The sequence below is a fragment of the Amia ocellicauda genome, chromosome 1 (assembly GCF_036373705.1).
Source record: "Amia ocellicauda isolate fAmiCal2 chromosome 1, fAmiCal2.hap1, whole genome shotgun sequence".
NCBI classification, from domain to species: Eukaryota; Metazoa; Chordata; class Actinopteri; order Amiiformes; family Amiidae; genus Amia; species Amia ocellicauda.
Window position 1 is genome coordinate 37,973,914 of NC_089850.1, and position 26,994 is coordinate 38,000,907.

Here is a 26,994-nt window from a genome sequence, read left to right on the forward strand (position 1 = left end):
TGTAGTATTATTATCCTTGTTATTGTTATTTGGTTTCATGATCTGCTGCACTAGGAAGCACTAACCTTAACATTACACAGACTTCCTCTCAGGGATTACATTGGCAAAGTTCATCGGTAAGACTTTATTTTCTACGATTTAAGCAGTGAGATAAAAAACCTATAAGATAATACATATAATCCCCTCTCTTATTGAGACAATAAATGCATTAGTCTTAAAGTATATAATTTTACACCGGAGAATTAAAGAGGGTTTCAGTTTAGTCAGGTAGGAATACCTGAGGTAGAGGGGACTTTCCAGAGACCTGGAAATTACCCAGTGAGAGAAAGACTTAGGTGTTCTGTAGATCTGCCATTATCAACATCCAGGCATTGTTGAGAAGCACTTTAAGTGATACATTAATGTTTGGATATGTATCTGAGAACACAGAATGCAAGTCCAGATATGTTACAATGCCCTAGACAAATCTCAACCAGAATACTGTATTCAGTTCTGGTCAACACAGCATAAAACATTGATACAGATGCTGCAGTTACCCAGCTAACCAAATAACATTGTGGAAACATTGCAACAAAGAAAACAGAGAACAATATGACATTGTGGAAACACAAATTTGTAGACTCCAGGGAAAGTTGTCAAATATTGTAAACCTCATTTTATAAAATTACATGTATATTACTTCATTCCAGAAAATAAATATTCAGTAAGAACACAAAGTTGAGAATGAAATGCCATTTTAAATGAAAAAAGAAAAGCTAGACATATTGTACATATGCATGCAAAATAATAGAATTGCCTTTGATGTGTATGGCAATTCCAGAGATGGACCTATAAAATGTACAATTAGAGAACATTACAATAGCACACTCAAGCATTTTCTCATGTCATATTTGCCAAAACCAAAATACAACCAAACTGCAGCCTCAAACAACATTGCCAGAACTAAATGTGTTAGCTGGGTAAGGTCATTAGCACACAAAAAAGAAGACAGCAGACAACAGCTGAGGAGAGACTAGACTAAGTATATTAAAAGAAAAAAATAAGGTTGACTAACTCAGTTATAACTCAGTTGATTTAGTAGTAGACTACAAGACAGAAAATCAGGGGGGAGGAAAACTAAATAAATTCCCTTTAAAGTTTTATTTTTACATAAACCACTTCTCTTTAGAACACATTTATTTTAAACACATTATCCTAATAATTGTGAACAAATCTGATTATGCGACATGGCTTTTAATATTATACATTTTGTTTTTAATATTATAACACTTTTGCATTAAATATACATTGCAAATGTGTGTATATCAGTAAGACATGAATTCTGGTGTCGTTAAAGAGCATTTTATATCAATTTCTTGTAGAATCAATAAAATAAGCATATCTACAGCCTATTCAATCAAATTGAATGTTTTATAGAGGTCTGGATCCATCTACAAGAGATACAATAATTTCTGCCCATTTAAGGATGAATATTTCATTAGATACTTTGTTTCATGCTTCCCAAAACTGAACAATTATCCAAAGCCACAGATGTACATAAATGTACTAAAAGAAAGTTAAGAAAGTTAACAATATAACATTATGTTAGTCAGTGGTAAGATAGATGGTAAAGGCTTGCTGTAATATGATTGCTGTAAAAGCTTGTAGATTTTGAAATTCAAGAAATTAAAGTTTAAAAAGAAAATTCTGCCAGGAGCATATAAAGAAAAAAAAGAACAAAAAATAAACAGGTACAAGGGCTATGACGCCAACCACAGGTATAATATCAATAAATAAAATATTGTATTTTAATTCAATTTACACAGTCCCTTGAATGGGACTTAATATCATTTCACACCAAAAATGTGTTCTCTCCCATTAATTACATAAACATGTAGGAAAAAGCCCCAAGGCTCATACATTAACAATGTAGAGTATTAAGACCAGTTTGACATTCAACCTATGTCTTCTGAAAAACATATGGAAAATTATGAGTCAAAAAGTGTCAATATTTTCATTTGCACAGAGATGAATATCTAATTCAGAAGGAAAAACCAACATGTGGAATCAGACAAAATTGTACAGTACATGATAGGCTGTAGCTGTAGCAAATCAAACACTTTCTTTTCAGTGTCTTAAAGTCAGTTTTGAAGGGGAAACAAAATCTGCCTTACCATCTGTTGAACATAAGAGGCACCTAACAAGTAGCACATTATACATGTTGCAAAAATTATGGACAGGATATGTAAATAACTAATTACACACTGACTAAGTACATTCATAATTCAAATCACTTAGACATTCTTATTCAATTGGCAAACTAGTTAATCAGAAATGCAACAATAGAGAAATATAAATCACTAATATTTGAATGGAAAGTGGTTAGTATTTGTGTCACCTTTTACCAAATGCCACTAGACATACACCACTAAACAAAAGCTATTGCCATTTTGCATAATATAATTACATAAATCAACAAAACATATTTGGTGATTATTAAACTATTTTTAACAGATCCAACTATGTATAAAACAGAAAAAAACATTTGTGAAAATATTTACCCTATGGATGACTTTCCACATGTTCACCATTCAACCCCAAGTACTCATTTATCATTCTTGTTCTTGTACGATGTTCACAGCTAGACCAGTATAAACATGGGGGTGATGAAGACTGGAATATTAGCTTCCTATTAACTGTAGCTCTCCAAGAATACTCTCCCTGATTATTGTCATTATCTTTCATTTCCAATGGAACGGTCTAAGACAGACAATGCAGTACTTCCCTGTCAATTTTTGTTACAACAAATTGCCGGTCTAACACAATGTCCTATTTTCCAAAATGACACATCTTCTTGACAAACACATATAATTTCAAATTCAAAATGACTGTTTTTTGATTGTCTACAAATCCATTTTTGTTGTTGTTGCTTGTTTGTCTGTATTAATGTGTAACACAGTGGGAATCACTAGAGATTAATGACAATAATAGGAATGAGCTCTAGTTAATGCTAAATAGTGCTAGTGATTTCAGATGTGAACGACATCATTGTGACTGAATGACAATTCCCCTTTCTCCCTGTTCCTAAACAAACACAATAACGATTGAAGAAATTATCAAACAGATCATGAAAACACTAAAGACCCAGCATTAGCTATAGACAATGTTGGGGGGTGGGGGCTGGGAATATACATATACCAGGAAAAACAAAATGAGCACAAATTGTGATTAATGGGACAATAAAGAATAACATATGGCAAAGACAAATTCCCCATACAAAATAATGAACGTTTTGGCAAAGTTTGCTAAATGCTGGAACAGACTGCTAAACGATTAAAGCCTTTGCAAATGTGTAATAAATGTGTGCTGCATTTTTTTTTTTAAATGTGCGATTACCGATTTCTGTGTGCTAAAGACGAGTTGAACTAATTGAACTTGTGTGGTGGGTACTGACTGTAACACTGGCACAGAAGACAAAGTTATTGCATACTTGGCGTACAAAAGAATAAGTTTAAATATATTTTATTCAAATATAAAGCATCTGAAAAATAAAAAGAGTTGTGAATATAATTTTGTTATTTATTTTATTTATCTGTTTCAACTCAACTTTGAACCTCTAAAAGTCCCCCAGCACAGGATTATGCTATTGATGTGTCATTAAGCACAGGATTAAATTGACATTATTACTTAATATTGCAATACTGATACTATAAAATGTTTTTGTTTAATGGTTTTATGTATATATATATATATATATATATATATATATATATATATATATATATATATATATATATATTTTAAACTGATTGGTGCATGAATATGTATTTTTAAAGTGAAAGTGTACCAGGCATTAGGAATCAAAATTCACCATACCAAGGAGATATAAGTTAGGTTACTTACTCCATCATATTTTATTCCTGAGCATCATTATGAGCATACTGTGGATGGGGAAAGCTGTATTCTGTATTCAGACCATGTGGATATTATATTTTTGCACTTTCTATCAAAGTATACTTTTTTAAAAGATGTGTTCAAATGATCGACCAACATCCCTGGCTCCTATAACCTACTACTGACCTGAAAGGCAAGCTAATTGGGAGCAGAGGCAAATCAAAAAACATCTCATTAATATATATTGGCTGTGGAATTAGGCTTTGGCTAGTCTAGGAAAAGGAAAATGACATTTTTTGAACGAATGCTTTACTAGTCTGGACATTAATAGGGCAATTTAGTCATATCAAAGTGGAAAAGTCACTTTTGAGCAGTAGGCTTGCAAACTCCTTTTGACAAAATGAATACAATTTTGCCCAGGAGGAAACCCTGACCTGAAAAGCCTTATTGACATTGGCAAGGGTGTAATATTTCTTATGTTTGTATGAACTGATATTTTTACTGTAATCAAAAACATCAAGCACAAATTGCTCCACCACAGGAACAGTTATTCCACTGGAAGATTTTAAATATAAACTTAAACGCTTCACTATTTGCTTTTGTTTGTTTTTCCGAAACTGAAGAAAGATTTTTTTTTTCTTTTTTTTTTCTTCTTCTTCTTGCATTTCATATGTATTAACTGTTAATCATTGCCACTATTTAATTTATGAAAGTATGCAAAGTTACTGGAAAGTAAAAGGAAAACCCTATCAATGTTATATGGGTTTCTCTGTGCCCTGTGCCATCACCTTTGCCGTTGGCGCATATATTTTAAGGTAATATGGAGAATTTGAGTTACCTTGGAGATATACTGAATACTCTTTTACAAACATATATCAATGTAATCTTTCAGAAATCTTACTGGACACTCACCACACACCGTATGAGAGAACCACAGTAAGAAAACATAGGTTACATAAAAAAAACTAACTTTGATCATTTCCCATGTCAGACATGGGAAAAATGGAAAAATGAATTACTATATTTCAAGGAGTATCAGTGTAATTATTTGTATCATTGTGGCAAACATTAATGTAACTAAAAGGGGCCAAATAAATACATAAATCATCCAGAATTAAATGTAGTTGTATTGCTTAGAATGTATGGATGTGATCTATGAGTGATTGTTTAGCGGTCTTATTTATTGATAAAATATTTGAAATGTTGAAACTTGGGTCATTTTATGCCCTATTCCTGGGATGCCTTGGGATGGAATGCTATATTAACTAGGTCCTAGTATCAAGAGATCCCTACAAATTATCTTGGAAAGTTTTTATTTTCTTATTTATGTATGATTGAATATTTAAACAGAGGTTTTGTTTACCATTGGACATTGGAGATAAAAATTGTAAATTACTCAAATAAAACAGGAAAAAAGCTAATGTCACCATGACAAACTTGGAGTTTTGGGCTTAGATTTAAATATTCGATACACGATGTTTATGTAATGAGAAACATATTCCTGTTGGCCTGCGGGTACACAGTTCCTTTTTTGGAGCTGTCTACAACAGCACTGGGAATTCACAATGCTACCAGTCATAAATTCCACCTTTTCACTCATCAAAAACAGCGCTTCAGTCACGTATGTCACCTCCACCCTTCACAAAACATCTGGATGTGAGGGGGGGTGCATTGTCAGAGGGTGAAAGTGACATGTATAAAACTGTCGCTAAAATGCTTAAATTTTAAAGGCCTTCAAAGACACATCTGGAGTAGGACTCAATGGCATATCAATAAAACCATTCACAACCTTTAGGCCGACCTCCAAAAAAGTAAATCTAAATACATCTGATGTACCATCCAAGGAGGAAAATTAGGTGCAGCATCAGTATTGATATTTACTTATTACACGACCACTTATCTTTTGGAAAATGCTGTGCATTGATTTTGTTTTATGCACAGATTGATCCACCCACCAATTGCAAATTCTGAAACTCAATATTCAATTGTGACTTTTCATTGAGGTGACACTTCTTGTCTCTGGTTAACAGAAAGCTGTCTTTACATGTCCTGTTTTCTGTTTTTGATTGGTGGCTGAGACAAGTATTTGATTAATGTATATCCTTTTGAACATTTAAAATTGTGGATAACTAGCAGCGTTTTAACATATAATTCTTACAGACTGTACTTGAGGAACATGCTCCACTGATTTTTAAAACATGACTTGGCCACATTTGCTAACATAATATGTCATTTACACCATGATTTGGAAAGCTTTTGATTGTTAGTTTTCTATAGTTTTTCCACAGGTATTGCAGTTGCTTGTGATGGTAAACGTCAGCAGTTCCAAAATGTTTCGCTGTGTTTCCGTGGACAAAAGCAGAATTGTCTGAGAAGGGAAATGGCCAGCACAGAATCTCACTCTCTTTTTTTCAAATATGTCACAAATGCAATACATTTATTAAATGCCTCTGGAAATCACATTCATGTCTATAATAATCCATCTATAATTTAGGTTTGTAATGCACAAAAAGGATTTTTCCTACATTCGTCAGAAAAACAGGAACTATTCCATGGAAACCTTTAATAACATTTGAAATACTTTTTGGTGAGAAGAAGACCAGTATTGTCAATATCAGGCACAGTTAAAACATTATTTTGCTTTTGCTGTATCATGTTATAAGCTGAATTTATGTTCTTAATTTTGTTTTTATTTATTTATTGTGAATGAACAAGTGTGATGATTCTGCTAAGGACATGATCAAATACTGCAATACAAAACAGCAATCCACCCAGACACAGTAGTTTTACACACCTAAGACAGATCCTCAAAATGTACAATACAAAGTAAAATATCTCTATATAAAAACCCTGACTGAGAATTTCTAACTGTAAAATGGACAGCAGTTATCCGTTTACCCAAAACAATTCAATACATCAAAATGCTTTTATTTCCCATAAATCCACCAATCAGCAAGAAGGATGGTGGGTACTTCTGTTATCAGGCACACTATTGAAGTCACCGAAGAAGACTGGCTCTTCTTGGCATTTGATAAGTTACAGGTTATTCTGACCTAAATGCACAGTGTCCACCTGGCTCTCAGCAGAATGTGGAGTCATGTCTAACAGATTATCTCGGGCAGGCATTTGGATTTCATACATCTGTATGTAATTTCACATTTTCAGGTGAGGGATAGGTAATGTCTTTCCCACGTACAGAGCACAATAAAAACGTCTTCAGTGGTTTACAGAAGAATATACTGTACTTTTTAAGTACTGACACTTCAGGAACAGGAAAGGACCCTTTGGCACGGCTTGCCTGTCCAGTTAGTTTCACATCCTATTTTTCTCCCCTCTCGCTTGTATCCACTATAACTCAGGCATTATGGAGACTTCTTCTATCTGGGCCATGACTTTTTCCGCCCACAGCCTGCAACTGTATTTAATATGTTATCATTCTATGTAATGTTATATGAAGTATATCTGTATTTAGATGTAATATTCAGTTCAGTTCTTTGTTCATCATTTAATTTGGAAAAATGTTCTTGGAGATACAGGAAGAATAACGTATACACTGTGTAAGAGAAAAGTGTACTTAAACCTGGCAAATGCCTGAACCTGTGAGAATGACTAATTCCTTAAAAAATCTAATCCTTCATAAATCACACGATGTTTAAGATAAATCTAAATATGTATTTGTTGATATGAATAGTCTTCTGTATTAGAATTAATAAACCTATTTGAGATGCTTTCATAAAATCTGCAAATCTGAACTGTGTTTTTGTATCTGTTCTCTATAGCACTATATATTTCAATAGCAAAAAAGGTTACCTGGAGTTACACAGCCAACACAATTTAAAATAGGCATCTGTTTCTTTCTAATGTAACCTACACTATGAAAATACATTTTATAATACTGCATACAGCACTTTTATTTGCCATAAAAAAAAAATCTGTTTAATCAATTGCTGCCACCTGCTGTCACTGCATGAACGAAGAATGATCATACAATGGAAATGTCCTTGAAGCAGTCATAACAATTTACAATGAAACTAACTCATAAAATATAATCTTTTACCAAAAGGCACATGTTGACAAATGCTAACTTTAGTTATTTGTACTGAGCTAATAGCATCATGCTCAGTTTATACTCAAGGTAAGTCAATTTTAGAATTAACATTTCAATAGGCTTTTCTTATTATTTGCTTCTATTTTGTTTTAAGAATACCATTAGGGAGCTTATTTTAGAAATGTCTGATTATTGAAGCACACTGTAAACCCTACTGATGCTTGCTTTTAATACTAGACTCAGATCTGACCAGCTCAATAAACTACAATTTACCCCTTTGAGCTTGGTACCCTTTCTGAGGTTATTAATTACAATTGCTATGACTGTACAATGTTGTGCTTAGGTTCTGTACATGCCACAGAAACGGGTTGATAGATAACAACAACACTCTTGTTGGCACTGCTCCCTCACAGCTCCTGAGACCTGGGTTTAATTCTGGCCTTGTTAGTCTCCAGCGTGTGCATGTGCAATTTTCTTAGGGTGCCCCGGTTTCTTTCCACATCACTAAGCCATGCTGCTTAGATTGACTGGCTTCTCTAAAGTGCCCTGTAGTTGTGTGAGTGTGGTGTGTGTGCGTGTGTGTGTGTATGTCCTCCCCACCAATGGCTTGGCATCCCATTCATTGTGTACCCTGCTATGCACCCTATACTTGCCGGGTTAGGCTTTGGCTCACCATGTCCCTGTTCTGGATGAAGCCGTTATTGATAATAGCTGGGTAATAACAATAACAATCTATTACAACTATAATTCTTACCTAGCCTACTTAAACTGTTATAGATTTTCTCTACAAAAAAAAAACAAAAAAAACTTCACCTTATCTGCTTCATGATAACCCCACTGCCCCTGCCTTCAAAGCTAACTGATGACTCCTTTCACAACAGGAAATATACCAGATATCATTCAGTTTACTGTTTGGACTGTTAGCATTTCAGTAGCAGATAGAAAAATTATATATGGGTTTCGCTTATCATCTCGGTTGCAGATAGTATATAAATATTCCAGCTTTGTTTCATCTCCACAGCAGTACATTTAACATCAGTGTGTATAGTGGGCTTTTCATAATCAGATAGAAACATTGTGGTACTTGCATATACAGATATGTTCCTTGCTGTATATCACTGTGCTATATAAGGGAGCCCAGCATTAATTTCACAAATAAGGTGTATATACCGTGTGTCAGAGATATATTCAGAACATGTGTAGCTTAAAATTGTCCGATCAGCTTATGATGTGTGTTTGTGTTCCTCTCTGTCTGTCTAACAGTGAAGAGATTTCTCACTTTGTTACGATTACGTAAAACATATGTATTATCTAGATGTTATGCATTACCTTCCATCATTTCCATGCAGTCTGGAGGCACACAGTGTCCAGCATGGCTCACAGCCCAAACTGGATATTTTTGGTCCAATGTCTGGTACAAGGCCTGCATGAAGGTCTTGTAGTAGCCCACAATCCCTGGGTTCCCTGTCAAAACACAAGGCAGAAAACACAGTGTCAACCCTGAAGAATACAGGTCAGGAACTTACATCACAAACATAGGCTGCTGAGGAAGAATTTCTTGCCTGCCTAATGAAGGAGGGGTTATGTTTCCTGGACTAAACAAGCAAAGTGTCAGCTCTCCAGTTTCAAGATAACCATGACACTATTTGCTTTGAATCTTCGCCAAGAAAATTACAAAACATTTCAAGTAAACTCAAACCACACAAGGGATATTTGGTGCAAGACAGAGAACACTGCATAAAAGCACACAATACCCTTACGTGTTTACTAAAAGATAGTTGGAAGCCATCTACTCTTCAAATCATGACAAAAGACCAAGTGTTTGTCAAAATTTTACATACACTGAATCGTGTGTTTCTCAAAATATGCAGGAAAGTATCATATCACTTGTTTGTACATAGTTAAGACTGCCAGTCTCACCAAAAACATCACATTATTTCTGTTTCAGTAAATGCTACCCCCTCTTAGGCAGAATATTAACAGAAGAGATGGATACCAATACAACGTGAGGCCTATGATTGAAAATAAAATAGGACCGTTTCAAACAACTTATAATTCACTGACCAGGAGACAGCTCCCAGTTCAAGCCCCAGATGTACCACTGGTTGAATTCTTATTTTTTTTTACCTCAATGCACTTCCACTTGTCATCTAAATAAACTTACAAACTAGTAGTGTGTACCACAGAAGACACAGAAGGATTCATGCCCAGGACTTAAGCTGAATGTGTCCTCAATTTAGGAAGATTAAAATAAATTATTACATTTTTCTTTCACTTTCATGAGGAAATAATTACCGGCATGCAGCACCAATATATTAAGATAAGTACGGATGACTGCCAAGTTTGCAATCATTTTTTTAATTACTGTATTCTTTCCTTGTATATTTTGGCAAGGACAACAAAGAAAATCTTGATATGCTAATATTGTAGTAGGAAGAACCTACAGAAGATTAAATGAAGAGAAATCCCCAGGAGGTAATAAAAAAATGTGATGTGGAAAAAGTATAACTCAAGAAAAGGAAGTTCTTGACAATACGTTTAAATGTATTTCTCACTTGCTTTAGGGTCACAGCAAGATTAACATTTTAACTGGCAAGAACCCTAATATCAATACTATCAAAGTACTGCCAAACTTATTTTTCTGTACAACATTTCTTTAAAGAAATTAAAGTATTTTCCAAAATATTGTGTCCCAGCCAAGCTATAAAAAAAAAACTCACCAAGAAATATATAATTAACGATGTCTTGTTGAAGAATGGGTTGTACTTGAACAGAAAATGTAATATTTAATTTTACTTATACTCATACTGATTTTCACAGTGTATGAGCATTTCATCTCATGGAAGAAGAGGTAATAAAAAATTACCTATCAACAATTCACCATGATTTAGAAAAAATGCATAACATTATATGTAAAACAGTGCACAGTTTGTAAGAAATGAAGCTGTAAATGCAATATGCTATACATTAGTACAGTAGTATTTACTTAATAAACTGTATAATATTTATAAAAATAGACACTCTTTATCAAAATACTGAGCTGACATTATTCCTTACAACTAACATTCAAATTACACAAAACAACTGTTATTAATCAAATCTGTTTAGTTTTCATTTTCTTTTGTTTGCTTCTTAGACCAGAGGTTAAATGGTTATGACTTTAACACTCATTCTATTTTGATATTTTCAAAAGTATATTTATATACAATCTGCTCCACAATCTGTTATTTTTTAACGACATTGTTTGTGTAATGTTGTTGTTGTAGTTATTTTTTCAAAATAAAATAAGAGGTCAAATGTGTTTCTTGGACGTTTTCAATCAATGTGGTGTAATATACTGATGTGCTGTATTCCTCTTTAGATTTTACATGGTACCAAGATACACAGAGTTGCTAGTCTGTCCTAGGAGTCTATGTGGAGTCCTCACTTTCTCCATCCAAACAATGTGGGGAAGCAATAAAAAAGGCAAACAGAATGTTAGGGTATATTGTAGAATTTAGAAACAAGGGCAGTAATGTTCAGACTGTACAATGCACTAGTTAGAGCTCATCTGGATACTGTGTGCAGTTCTGGGCTCCACACTTCAAGAAAGATATCGCTGCTCTAGAGGCAGTTCAGAGGAGAGCAACCAGACTTATTCCAGGTCTGAAGGGAAAGTCTGAGGGAACTGAACCTTTTCACCCTGGAACATCATGAAAGGCATCGACCACATCAAACCAGAGAAGCTTTTCCGGATCTGCAGGGATACATGCACCCAGGGACATAAATGGAAATTGGGATTCAAGGCATTCAAGACGGAAAACAGGAGACACTTCTTCACACAGAGTCGTCACAATCAGGAACAAACTCCCCAGCGATGTGGCTAAAGCTGAAAATTTGGGAACATTTAAAAATAGACTGGATAGGATCCTTGGATGCACAATTATTAATGGACAAACCAACGAGCACGATGGGTCGAATGGCCTCCTCTCGTTTCTAAACTTTATTATGTTCTTATGTCTATTAAAATCGGCAGCCTCTGTGAGAGTTTTGCCATTCCTGCTGAATCTCCTTTCCCAAGGCTGGACTACTCATTTTTGCAGTGTGGTATCATAATATATCATTCACAGAAATGTTTAAGCAACAATCAGAAGATCATGTAAAATAAAAATATCAAGTTATTGGCCATACAGGCACATTTCAGCCATTATTATTATTATTTATTTATTTATTTATTGGCAGATGCCCTTATACAGGCCGACTTACAAAACATAAGTGCAGTACAAAGTGCAAAAATACAGTGGATGTTTGGGGAGACGAGGGTCTGAAGGTAACTTGATGCAGTGTGGTCGAGACAGTGGTAGGTGAGGGTCAATGTCTTGAACTGAATGCGTGCCGGTATCGGGAGCCAGTGGAGGGAGCGGAGCAGTGGAGCAGTATGCGTGAATCGGGGCAGAGAGAACACCAGACGAGACGGATGAGAGGGTCAGAAGAGGGAAAAGACAGGAAGATCTGAGCATCATCTGCATAGAAGTGGTAGGAGAAACCATGGGATGCGATGAGGGGGCCCAGGGAGCAAGTGTAGAGAGAGAACAGGAGGGGGCCCAGGACAGATCCTTGGGGAACGCCTGTATGCAGATGTTGGGGGGTGGATGAGGAACCTCACCATGTCACTTGGTGGGTCCGGTCATTGAGGTAGGAGGAGAACCAGGTGAGAGCAGTTCCAGAGATCCCAAGGTCAGCGAGGCAGGAGAGGAGGATGGAGTGATTGACAGCGTCAAATGCTGCAGAGAGATCAAGGTGGATGAGGACTGAGGAGAGGGAGGCCGCCCCAGCACAGCTGAGAGAGTCAGTGACTGCCAGGAGAGCAGTCTCAGTGGAGTGAGCTGTGCAGAAGCTGGATTGCAGAGGATCCAGGAGTGAGTGATGGGAAAGAAATGCAGAGAGCTGACAGTGGACCGCATGCTTTGAGAGGAAGGGGAGTAGGGAGACAGGGTGGTAGTTTGGAGGAGTGGTGGGGTCAAGGGTAGGTTTCTTGAGTAGTGGGATGACAGCAGCTTCTTTAAATGCAGATGGGAAACAGCCAGAGAGGAGTGAGGAGTTGAGGAGGGAGGAGATGAAAGGGAGTTGATCAAGAGCAGTCGCTTGAAGGAGTCGAGTAGGGAGATGGTCCAGGGCACACGTTGTAGGTTTATGACCTAGGAGGAGAGAGGAAAGTTCAGAGTCCGAGAGAGGTGAGAATGAAGAAAAGGAAGGTTGGTTGGTGGGAGACTTGGGCGTGATGGGAGAGGAGGGAGGACTGTTGAAGAGCTTGCGGATGTCTGTGATCTTGGAGGAGAAGAAGGAGGCAAAATCATCAGCAGTGAGAGACAAGGGAGGAGGAGGGGGAGGGGGGGCAAAGAGGAGGAGAAGGTGGAGTAGAGTTTGCAGGGGTTGTTGACCGTGGATTCAAAGAGTGATTGTAAAGTAAGACTTCTTGGCTGAGGTGAGTGAGGAGGAGAATGTGGACAGTAGAGAGCGGTAGAGTTCGAGGGCAGCTGGGAGTTTGGACCACTGCCTTCATCTGGGTGTTCCTTAAGATTATACTGTGCTCTATAGTTCACAGTAGAAATAATGAAGTTTTTGTCATAGAGAATATGTCACATTAAAATGTCTTTCACCAGCACAGATCACACAAGGAACAGCCCGGTCAGTTACAGTACCCAAACAATGATAAATGTTGCAGAATTACACGTACTTTCCGTAACATAATGCTTTAAAAGGGTTTACTCTCGCAAGAAAGTGTTTAAGTGACTTTAAACAAGCACTCACCTCTGCCTCTGAACTCTGTCATCATGCAAACTAGTATATCCATTTTCATTCATTTTTTGTTATTTTTTTGTCTCACTTTTCTTTTTTTTGTTAGGTCTGCGCTTTAGACTTTGTAGTTGTAATGTATGAAAACCCAGTACCATATACATTAGCGTAAGACATTCCCAGCCCTTTGCCATCAATCTCACAGTGTGGGTTAGAGCAACACTTCACAGCACACTTGTCAGGTTTGGTGTTTTATGTAGCTCACGGCACTTGTGACTAATGTCTTCCTTGGACAAAGGAAGACTTTTATCCTCCAGGTAAATGGGATAGTCTATCTGAGGTTTATTTTGGGCAACCTTGAAGAGATAAGCTTTGTTGAGGAGACAAAAAGCATCTTTATACACAGCTGTCTGAGAACAAAGGCATACTGTGTGGTCATTTGGAGGAGCCCCTGTTCATTTTTAAAGTAACGACAAGAGAAGCCTCTCCAGAAAACATGAACGAACACAATCATGAGTCTCTTAAAGAAACAAATGCATGTGTTATTCTTCCAACAATTCGGGCACTGTGTGCTGCTACAATCAGTGACGCAAACCCAAACCACAAATTAAAAATTGCTAATAGTTCCTTGGAGTACTTCGCTATGGCATATCCAATGAAATATCCATCGCTCATTTCTGCTGGACGCAATGACTAACATGGCCTTCCATGTCTAATTTAGGTTCAGTACTTTACACTGTTTTGACATGAGCAAAAGCCCTTTTGTGCAGCATTTCTTTATGGCTTTGTTCACACAGACAGAGTTACAGGTGCACTGAATTTTAACTCTCAACAATCAAGACACATCTTCTTTCTTATTAACAAAACAATTATTTAGATTATTCAACACACCTAAATTATTATTATACACTAACATTAACCATCAAAAAATGCTTAATAATTTGAAAATGCACCAAAAAGCAGACCACTAATGTTGCAGTAATGCAGTCATTGCTTTCAACCCTTTATTTTTGTTTTGCATTTTTAACTTGTTTTGCCACAGACATAAAGATGTTAAAGAAGCATTGGTCATTGTTTAACTAAACCAAAACATTTCATGAACTAAACTGCCTTGTAAGCTTCTAAATCAATGTTTCACAAACATTTTAAGTCACACAAACGTCACCTCCTTAGAATCTTAAATACGAAATTTACTTTCACTGAATTTATCCTGATGAACTGAAATGTGTACCTGTGGAAGGAATTATTATAATTTATTATCATATGTTTCCTATGTTTGGCTTTTCCAAAAACACCTGGCACACCCAAACTGAGAAGATAGGACAACAAATTGTGAAGTAATTTATAATAGTATAAAATTATTAATATAGATAATTTTGAACAAACTCATTTACTATGTCTGCCCCTTTTTCTGTAAAAGTAAACAGGTGTATGTGTGTGTGTGTTTTACTTGTTTTGATATTTTCATTCACATATCCTGGGTGATTAATTAATAGAGGAACACGGCTGAACACATAACAAAATGTTTCTGTGCAGCAACTCTGATCAGCTTGAAGTGGTTCTCATCCTAATGTTCTCTCCTGAATGTTGGAGTGAAATAAAACCATTATGGAATTCTATTTATGGGTCACTATCTTCCCCCAATTTGCCACATATTATTTTTGTAAGGGGAGGTTTTTATTTACACAAATTATACACTTTTCAGAAGAACAGCACCTGCTTCTGCAAAAGTACTTTAGACTTCTGAACGTGTTTGGCAGAACTCGCAAACTGATTAATGATCTACAGCATGTGACCAAAGATTTCTGAAGAAATGGAAGTGCATAGAAGGTGCAGAAAGAAGGAGAGATTAATAACAAGTGTTTGTTGTAAAGACCTTGAGGCAAATTTCTGGGTGAGCTTTGGGGGGGGAGCTGAAGCAAATGCTTAAATTTCACAAAAAAGGACTAACATACCAAGCAATTATAAATTTGGTCTCTGTATGTGTGCGTGACCTATAGAACACATACTAGTAATATATGGGGAATATCACTGCCGCAGCATTGGTAATTGAAGACAACAGATTGGGGCTCTTGTAAGAATAAATCCTTTATGCGTAACCATACTTTAAATACTTTTTATTATCTAATAGTCTAAAACCGAAGCTTAAAGTGTTTCAAAACAACATTCTCATCTGTGCCTTTTTGTGCACTCAGTCTACTTTACAAACATATTGATTTAGTCCACTATGATGTTTTTCGGTTTAGTTTTCCCCCTGTATTATCCCATCATAAAATATACACAACTTAACTGTATAAATGCATTAATCTAGGATGTCTGATCATTATCAACTCAGATAATTTCAGATAACTGTCTTCTGAATGTCCTGCTAAACGGTACATGGGAAAACATTAATTCAAGTAAAACTATTATCCCTAATCGCCTCCTATGATTTTTAGACTTGAATTTAAAATGAGCAAATTTAGGGATTCATCAATGTTGAATACATGTTGCCACATCAACTGAACGCCATCCACGCTGCAATGTCACCACACTGTTCTGTGTGAAACTTCCAGTTGGGTGGTTATGCAACAAAGCTCATTGTAAACACTAGCCTGTTATGGTGATGTAACTCCCCTGGACTAGGATGAGAGTACAAAGCCCCTGCGTCAAGGGATTTGTCTTTTGCTATGGTGGGGTTGTCACTTGTTTGGGGCAGTGTGGATCAGGCACTTCGAAGTGTGCCTGTGACAGCACTTAAAATCTAAGGTCTGACCGCACACCCCACAGTTACAATCAAGTGGCACAGACTGTGGCATTAAGACTTAACATTCCTTCTTAACAGATCAATATCTAACCCACAATTAGAAACAGCTTAACAATACATGACACTAGAACTTGTTTTTCTCTAACATGCAATGTTTTTAATAAATTCAAGCACAGCAGAGTTGTCTTCTACTGTAACATGGACAAAAACAACAAGTATATATTATTGCCCGTCTTTCAGAGTACAGATTTATAAATATAAAAGTAATGATTTTCTGATTATGATTTTCAGACTTTAATGTCAGCTTCTCAGATCAAAATGTAATCGCATCTTAGCACATTCCTGATGATGAAACAGAAAATGATCTATGTGATATCCTTCCCCACAGGCAGCAGAAATGCCACAAACCAGCAGCTGAATGTAATTTCTCCTTCATTTACAGTACGATCACTGTACTGTACCTTACAATAAAATTCTCAGCACAGATGGAGTTCTGTCAGGTGTCCTACAGATTCTCCATTATTACAGCCAGACTAGGAAAATAAGTAAATAAATAAAAGTCTTCTGCTTGTTCGAGAGCTGCTAACTCTTTCCTAAGCCAAGCAGATACTGTTGATTGTGCCGAGATGGTCCAGAGCAATGCTGCACTGCCCTTCCTAGCCTCTAACACTGATTAAATACATTTGTATGTTTTTATTCATGCTGGGGTTTCAAATCTCTCCCAGATGGCTCCAATATGCTCAAAGAGTTTTTAAAAGGAGTTCACAAGACAGGGGTATTCCAACACTGCCATTGGAAATGACATTGTTTTTCAGTGATCACCACAATAAAGTCAGTTCTCTTATGCTGCTGTTGGTCCCAGGGGGAATGTAATGAAAGCCTCTAAATCCTACATAAGCATCTCACAAGGTTTGTGTTTGTTTAACTAGTGAAGAAAAGGCAAGTGTGGGATATAAACCAGCCTGTCACTAACCAGCCTTTAAATATTTATTTTATAGAAATATCATTGGGGGGAAAGAAATATCAAACACAAACAGTCTTCTGTATGCATGACACACCTCTCCTTTGTAGTCTACCATGCTGTGATGTTCACATGGCTTCTCTACACCGTGGGCAGCAAAAGTAACAAGAAGGTAGAATGAAATTATCATATGCTACATAGGATATACGTAGAAGACTTTGAAAAACAATCAATACAATCTACTTTGACAGAGTTTGAAATGCAGGGAATGCACCAAAGGATGACGATTACATGAGCACAACATGAATTATTACCAACAGGGCTTTTTCAAGAAGGATTGTGCAGTATCATGATGGAACCCCATTATGCACCAGAGGTATCTTTTCATGCTGTACTTGGTAAGCCCGCAGTGATGTCAGCGTGGCAACAAAGGAAAGAAAAAAGAGAAAAAGAGGAATGTTTTTGAGGATATGCCTGTTTCCTTGTGCTGTGATATATCACAGCATTCCACAGCGCTGGAACACCTTTTTACTTCATCTTCCAGAGTTTTGGTCTTTCAGGAAGAAAATTAAAAAGAAGAAAAAAATCTGAGTGAGTCAAGGATAAGTACAAAACCTTGATCACTGGCATGATGCAGCGAGGACCAGCTGGTTGTGTGTTGAGTCAAAAGCAGTAGGACAAAACTGAAAAATTGGACAAATTATACACAAGACAATTTCCAGGGCCCAAGAAGACTGATCTAATGCTGAGTAAAGAAAGATTACAGCTTCAACTTATGAAAACCACAATGTAAGTGTCTCTAAATGGTGAAAAGAAAAACAGAACTGCAAGAGCTGCAAACGCACAACTGGCAGAACATGAGAACATTTGTTCGTGTAAAAGAAAAACAAGAGCCAGGTTTTTCAGATGCATGATATATATTGAAAACAGGATTTTCCTAGATCTGTTTAATAAAACACTTTAAACAGAAAAAATGAATGAAAATGAACAATACAAAAATAAATGAATGACCACTTTAATTCCAATATATATTAAAACCCTAGCCAGATAACAACTGTTGTCTAGGTCCTTAAAAATGCAACTCCAGCTTCCCATGATTCACCAAAACAAACACTGGTGCAGGTTGACCCAAGGAGGATATTTAGAAAAGATAACATTTGGTTACCGACACTGTTTCTCACCTGGGTAAACAAGCTGAGACAGGCAAGCTTTACTGTGGAGCAAAATGACCAGAGACAGAAAGCATGTATCAATATAAAATGAATACATACATAAATAAATAAGTAAATAAATAAATGAACGCATAGCTAACCAAATAACTACTATCTAGTTTGTCCATGCTACACCTGCTGGGAGAGGCAACCCCCAAGCAGCTGTGAGTCTCCCGAGCACTCCCAGCCACAGACTGTCAGGGTATTAGAGCCGCGAGGTCAGCAGACACGCCAGTGTGGGATATCTCAAGTTTGGCTTCTCCTCCCTGCTTGTCGTAATTGAAAGAAGACCCCACATGTCAGAGCTGCGAAGGTCTGGAATCTCTCCTAGATCTTGTGTGAGCTGGAGTCCTCTTCCTAGACTTCAGACTCATAGCTGACTCACCGCGGCAGCTTTTATTTTACTGTTTTTTTATTTTTCTTGCTTTTGCTTCTCCTCCCACCAGTCCTCCCCCTTTTCATTTTTGAAACATTAGAGAGCTAAAGTTTTAAACCAAGCAAAAACGGAACTTCTGTCACTGTGTATCACTGAATTATAACAGACATTTAACAGGCTCATTCCAGCGTCTGGCTTCCTCTTTCAAATACCTCAAAAGACTAGACTCAAAAGAGAGAACATAAATAAAAGGCAGAAAAAAAATGATCACAGAGGGTATTCTTCTTGATTAATTTCAATAACCTAATAAAGCCCCCTACAGTGGTAAATCATATTTAATGACATTATAGTTGCTGTTTTAAAAACATATATATTATAATAACCATCAAAATATCATAAATAGGGTTAATGATAATATTCTGATAAGATAAAAAAAAAGAAAACAGAACATGTAAACACTGTGCTTTTATCAAATTTACTTCAGAGAAAATAATATAATCTAAAACCTGAGCTCCGCAGGTGAGCACATTTCATTTTTTTTTTTAGTTGTCTGATCAAGAACAGAAAGTCTATAAAGTTTAAAAAAGCAAACAGACATGTGAGCATATAACAAAGTTGCCAAGGGCTTCATGATGTGCCAAGTTACAGGACAATGTGACCGATAACGCTTTTGAAATCCAATGGAAAAAACAAAACAAAACAGATGCTGTAAGCAAACGCCATGACAGACACACACTGCTGTGGACCTCCAGGTAAATATATACATTTCATTTTTTTTAAGTTTCAGGCTGAATTGACTTACATACATACATAAAATGCATTTCCAAGAATGTAAATATTTCACTCAAACCACTGACGGCTATTGCTTGAAAAAAAAGTCAATATTCAAAAGTGACTGAAAAGACAAACATGACATGTTTATTTTACATATAGAATGAACTACACGCTATGTACCCTGCACAGTGACCCAGACAAATTATTAGCTCCTAATGGTATTTTATTCAGCCAGGGAAAGAGGTGTTTACTTTCTAAGTCTTTAAAGAGATCAGCAGGTCAAAGTATCAAATACCACTGAAAGTCTGTGTCAGTTCAAACAGCAGACAAGAGTGCAAAAGCCAGGTTGTTAGTGCTGTTAGTCAACATGCCTTCACTGTTCTCTTCATTTACTGTGGCCAGCAAAGCAAAGTTAAATCACTCCCCCTATGGGCAAGACGCAGATGAGGCACTTCAATCCAGAAACATGCCTCAACAAATAACGGTTCAAATAATACAGCAATTCCATTCAAACGGGCAGGTCGTACTGATTGGTAGAAAAGTCATTGACCACTTTTCTTTCCACAGATTTCCCACTGGTTTACACAGTTTTATTACAGAGTGGAGATGCCATAGGTTTAATTCAGTGGGTGAGAGAGAGAATACACATAAGCCTAAAAGGAACATGGCCCGTTAAGCAAATCATTAAGTAACTGAGCATCATTTGGGCTTTTTAATCACTGCTGCCACCAACTGACATTGCAATCCAAAAGACAGAGGAAATGTACATGCAAACCTGCAATGTGCACTTCTACTGAAAGACTGTACAGAAGCTATAACATAAGAATCAAAGGAAACACTTCCAGCAACAAGCATTGCAATTTTTAAACTCCCACAGGGGGCTGCTTGCCATAAGGTTTCAGATTACAATCACACAAAAGAACCAAAAACTTCCCTTTGTGTTGCAATACTTAAGAGCATGCTTCAGTTTCAAACCCAAGAGAGTAACTACTATATATATTATATAATATATCATATATATTAAACCTTAGTTTATATACTTGGGGCAGGTGCAGTATAGACAGATGGAATTTCCTCACTTGGCACATTATAAAAACCTTCACACGAGTTTCTGTCAAAATAGAAAATAAAAAGGCTCACTAGCCAAAAAGTGGATCCAAGGAACAGGGAAAAATACAGTTAGCAACTTTATTCTGCTTTCTTCAAATGAACCAGAGATGGAGCAATATTATGTTCTGCACCTTGTTGTAGCTCATATTCACTAGGATATAGGCCTATGCTTATTGGACTTTACACATATTTACTTGACTTGTGAAAACTGTATGTCACTCTTGGTAATAACCGCTAATAAATAAATAAATAAATAATACTATTATAAATAGATATTTCAATTATGCAACAAAGAACAAGAAAATATCGACATCCATTAAAATGAGCAAAAGTCACAGTTAATACTAGCCCAGTCACTGAGAAAAACAAAGTTTCTGCTTCTCTGATCTGCATGCTTGTGACAAGGAGTGTGTGACTGAAGTAGTGAGAGTGATTTACAAGTAGACAGAAACATACCCATTTCAAAATGAAAAAAGTCAGGCAACATTAACCATAAGCTCAAACTTGTCAGTGTCCTCAACTTGGCTTTTCTGTATTATGACACATTGTTTTAGAAAGTCCCTCTCCTCATAGACGTCAATTAAAAGGATATACCACTAAAGCATTACAGCATGAAAGCCAAATGGGAAAGTACAGTAAGACAGCACACAAAGAATGCAACAAAGCCAAAAGCAAAAACTTGGGGGTAACCAATTTCATGAAAGAGAAAGAGTAACACCTGATAAGAAGATACTGCGGAAAATTATTTGATTTGCACTAAACTGCCCAGGCATCATGCAATTTAAATTGTTACGACACTGTGTTTACAAGACACCACACAGAATACTATTATTAACGACTTACATATGTTTTCAAATGCTCAACGTGCACATATTGTAAAAACAGCACTCTGAAAAGCTAGATATATGCATTACAGTGAATAACATTATGACAGGACAGAGTAGGAAGTTATAAGCCCACAATCGTGCTCATTTGTTCACAGTTGACTTTTTGTAACTGTGATTATGAACTCCCCTCTCATTCATTCGCTCTAGTCTCATCCTTTGAAAACACAAATTCAAATTTGGTCCATCATTCTCACTTTTATTCCCCTCCACCTTTAAAAAACAAAAAAAAAAACAAAAAAAAACTGGCAGCTGGTTCCCAGTGTCCATAAATTTTGTGCAGCTCTCCTCCTGGGCTGCTCAATTGAACATTAACCAGATCCCTCTCCTGCGGCTCTGACCCTGAAGTGGCCTGAGTACCTCGGCACTGACGTATTGTGCAGGTGCGGCTGGGTTTGTTATCATTAGCTGCGTATGAGTCTACCTAGCTGCACATGATATTAGCGGACCTGTCACAGACAAAGGGACATTTAAAAAAAAATAAAAACAGCGTCAGTTTTTCCATTAAAGGGCTGAAGTCAACAAACAGTAGTTTAACCTCAAGATTTATTTGAAGTGTGTTCTCTGTAGTGAAGGGCTGTATATACAGTAGCTAATAACTTGACAGGCATTTGGGGGGAAATCCATTATTTCACCTTTCATAAGATTTAGCTCTAGCTCTGTTAAGCTTTGTTCTCCCTGTCCAAGCACTCCTGCTCTCATCGAGGAAAGCTCATAGCAGATTTACGCCATGAGTTATTGTATCGTGAAGCCGGGAGGAACAGAGAGGGTTATTTCCACTAACAGAATCCTGCGTATATAGTTTATGGAGACTTTTTTTTTTAATTGCATGAATACACCCTGGATAATTTTTTCTTTTCATATATATGCAACCTCACCAGATAAACAAGCACAAATAAATGTATCTGTAAAATGGGATGTGTTAGCAATACAAATTGTAGCAAAACACAAAAGTACAGTGCTGGCCATTGAAATGTGATCTTTCACAGCACAATTGTTTTACATTTTCCCCTGTGTGTTGAAGTACCAATTGCTAAGTGTACAGACCTCCCATAATAAGCTGTAAGTTACATTTCTATGTATGGTTCATTCACATTAAAGACATTATAAGACAGTATAAAATCAAAGAGAAGCAAAAGCATCCTCAGATCCTACTTTGCAATGCAGGTTTGTAGAACAGGTTATAGGTCTACACAGGAATTAAGTTATTTACTTCAGGCTAATCTGTGGCAAGGTCTGGTTCTGTCCCTGTCCTGTCTTTTTTTTTATCATCCTGGCCTATGTGTCACAGCTTTGCTTATATATAGCTGTTTAAATAAAAAGGTATCCTATATGCCTGTGGTTTACTCACCATATGAGTCCATATATCTTTCTTATTGTTGAATTGTTGAGAACAGTTAGATAAATGTGTTGGGATACTGACATTTCTTCCAGCACCAATAAAAAATATATAAAAAAGAAAAGAAAATGGAAAGCCTTGAGTTTACATATAGAATTGTATTATTAGAAACAGATTTTTTGAAATCAACAGGCAGGACAAACCACGGACAAACCCTACTTTCCTTTGGCAAGGTTGAAGGCATGACAACACAGTTTTGCGTGTCCTGCTATTGCAGCTCACATTTAGTTACAAATTAACATCACCACATCGTACTTAAACTTGTCAATGACTGTTTTATTAGTGACTTACCCTAGGAGTTCACTTCTGCAGCTCTTTAAAAAAAAATAGAGTTAAACTCGAGGGAGCACACAAAACAAATTGCAAGTGGTGGGCACATGTACAATATTGGCTTGGAGTGTAATCAATAACCAAGCTGTCACTTCACTTTTAAAGACATTTTCCAATGCACTAACTCCTTTAAGTAACTAACATTTCCCCTAATTAGGACCACAGAATGGAAAACCTGCAGAATGACCCCTGCCACCTGCAGGTTTCATGTTTTGTTTTGTTTTTTTAATTTTCTTTTACTTACACATTTTCTTAATTTCCCCCCCACGTTTTGATTAAGTAGAATTTGACAAGAAAAAAAAAAAAAAAAAACTCCTGTACAAACCTAACTCCTACCCCAAAGGTTGTTAAAGCAGTGACAATATTTCTCTGAGAACACTACAGGACTTGTTCATGAACACTTTGATTGTCAAGTACCAAACTGAGACTGCATCTGACATTTAGACTTTATGGCAAACAGCAGGATTCTAGATTTTCATTTATACTTTTTGAAAGTCAGTATTAATTTAGTTTAATTTGACAGATCTAGAAAAAATCTGCATGTTTGGCATAGAATCTGGAGAAGATTTACTATAACCAAGTTAAAAAAATGAATGATGTTATCTATGTATTTTAGGAACTATCAGCACATGTTGTGGTATATTTTATTTTTAGTCAACTATCTATTTCTAATTTAAATTTTGATCATAAACTCACCAACTTTTTCCAAAAGGATTTGTAATAATTACATTTATTATGAAATAATAATAAATATATATATATATATATATATATATATATATATATGAACAGCACAATTGCAATAAGAAACATTTCCAGGACACTCAAGTCTCGCAACTTTTTAATTTAAGTTCAGTAAAATGCAAGGGCTTTATTTGAAGTATGTCAATAAAATTAAATATATAGCCATTACACATAGGATGCTAATCTAAAAATGATACAATATGTAATTGTTAGGCTGAACATGGGTTAGTTATTAACCAAAAAACTCTCAAAATATGTTCAATGGCGAAATGAAACAGAAGGAATGCTGGGAGGGGAGTGAGGTAAACCCCTCGCATGAAATTTGTACAATAAAGTTCCCTGTAAACTATTTATCATTTTTGGTTTAACGAAAAAGGACTGCTTTTGTTTCCCACATTGTATCGCGGGTTGATTGCAGAAACAAACTGTACTACATGATCCCAGAACATTATGTTTCTAAAATACTAATCAAGCTAGTTCCACCATCATCACAATGAAGCCCATACAGGAGTTTTCGTTTTAGGAACAGCCTCCAAATCAGCTAGACAGGATTTCTTGAACAGCCAACCAAAGAATTACACTAGTTAATGGACAGGTACGTTTACACTAAGCCCTTATGATTACAGATGAAATCTTGACTTAATATTGGCTGGAATTAGTAAGAATCAAACTAAATATTGACATTTCTGTAGCATTTTAAAGGTTAGTGCTGCCTAAGATTAATAGTGTGAAGCAAAAGCACCTGGCTCGGCAGACTGCTGAAACAATGCAGTACTTGAGGTAGATTGAAGGTGATGTACAACTTGTGCACCTGTAGCTGATGGAGCAGAAACTGAGCTCTATACAAACAAGTTCATGTGAGAGACTTGATTTGTTTTATGTGTCCGAGTTAAGAATCCAGTGGCTGACATTGCCCTTTGTTTGGCAGCAAAACCAGTTCAGATTAAAAGAGTTGTAATTTTTAGCAAGCTGAAACTAAACCTATGAGGAGCACTGGTGAGTTTCCATTAATATTTTCTCACTCCCTACTGTTTTGGAATTGCTGAAAGATACAGAACAGGACTATAAAGCACCACAGTCAATTACACATTGTATGTAAGAATTGGGATGGAATGGACAGAATAGAGTGGTTCTATGGCCTTTACCTTTCAGTGTTGTGTTAATGGGAATTCACTTTGATGTTGTGTTTGGATTACGCAGTTTCCAATTGGTTACAGAAAATAATAATAAAATTGTATTGCAAGCCATTTTGAAATGAAAACAAGAAGTGGGTTCAGCTGGTCACGCCATTCTCTGAGAACTACAATAAGTCAGTAATCAGAAACTTGTTACTTGAATTCCAAATTGCACATGCTGCCATTCTTGGACAGTGGACAAGTGGAAATACTTTTTCAACTTTTTCAACTCCACCGACAAGGGTTTTTATTCACCTCCCTCGTAACACACAAATCTTTATTAGTCATTAGACACACTGCAATTTCAGAGCAGGTTAACCAGAGGTGGGCACTAATACAACAAAATGTCAAAGCACACTTCATATATCTTGTTGGTCCACTGTAATACAACTGGCAATCCCCCCTTTTGTAACATGTGACATATCAGAGTGTAATCCATAAGAAAAATAGTATATGAAAACAAAGCCCTGAAGCTAGTCATGCCACAAATCCTTGTAATGGGGCTCTGAAAAACCTCTCAGCTGAGGACCATATCAGCTTGTTGATGCAATTTGATGGAACCCAACCAATTCTCCTCCATAGCATAAGAAGACCATAAGAGCATAAAAACAGTAACAAAACAGAGATGTGGGTCAGCCTATCTTTCATTCCCATTCTACTTAATCGGCTCATCTGAACCGGAATTTACTGCAAATCATCCGGACTATGAACCTAAACATTCAAGAGAAAAACACCTTCTCGACCGGTTTTAGCTACAACCATTTAAATCCTGCAGGGAAGTGAACACCATGTACAACATCCAACAAGATTACATGGCACTGGTTATTAGACAAAAGCTTGCATCAAAAAAAGACATGGAGGGTGGTCCTACCTGGCAGTCTACAGTTTTTGTGTGTGTGACCTGCTATAGTATTTTGGCACCCAGCCACCTCCACTGATTCCTTAATACTTTTTCACCAAACTGCTTCCAGAATAAGTCTTTGTATTATATACAGGCAGCATTTATAGCTAGTCAAGATTGCCTATGATGGGTCACAGCAGTATGCCATTTTCATGTGTTTTTGCAAGCGACACCAAACTTACTTGTGGTATACAGCACTTATAGTAAAAGGACGGCATTATTTTCAGTTGTTATTAAAGACATAAATCTTGAGACAGCATAACTGATTAAAAAAATGACATCTCCCTCCGGTCATGCAGAAAAATATGGATATATTTTGCAAGAAAAAAGAGCTTTGTAGATAGTCAAGAGTTATAAAACAATGTGGTACTTAGGGCTATTAAATGCAGCTGGGTACAACGAAACAGTTGGAAAGCAAGTACATGCCTTAAACAGCAGGTTGTTTTAAATAAAAAGCAGCTGGTTCAAATCTCTCGTACTGATTTAGCATTTTTATGGTTTTAATATTAGGTTTAATAAGCAACTGTTCTTTCAACTGATGATGCAAAATAAATAGCCTTTTACTTATTTTTCTCATTTACCCAAATATTTAAGTGACACATGCAGCCTGAAGTAAACCAAAAGTTTATATTTTTCACATTGAATGCAGTGCATCCTTCACTATGATTTTCATTATTACTTTTTTCC

At 36.4% G+C, this 26,994-nt stretch overlaps 1 protein-coding gene across 3 annotated transcripts in view; it reads right to left on the minus strand.

Annotated features, from left to right (window-relative positions):
• The window catches only part of ldah (lipid droplet associated hydrolase), a 94,709-nt gene that overhangs the window by 54,502 nt on the left and 13,213 nt on the right, over window positions 1-26,994 (minus strand). For 2 of the 3 annotated variants that reach the window (XM_066704038.1, XM_066704057.1), the window contains exon 4: window positions 9,251-9,385. In XM_066704038.1, the coding sequence (XP_066560135.1) occupies window positions 9,251-9,385 (135 nt within the window). Of the gene's footprint in view, window positions 1-9,250; window positions 9,386-23,109; window positions 23,187-26,994 lie in introns of those variants that run through there. The other variant, XM_066704047.1, reaches the window with a different exon arrangement.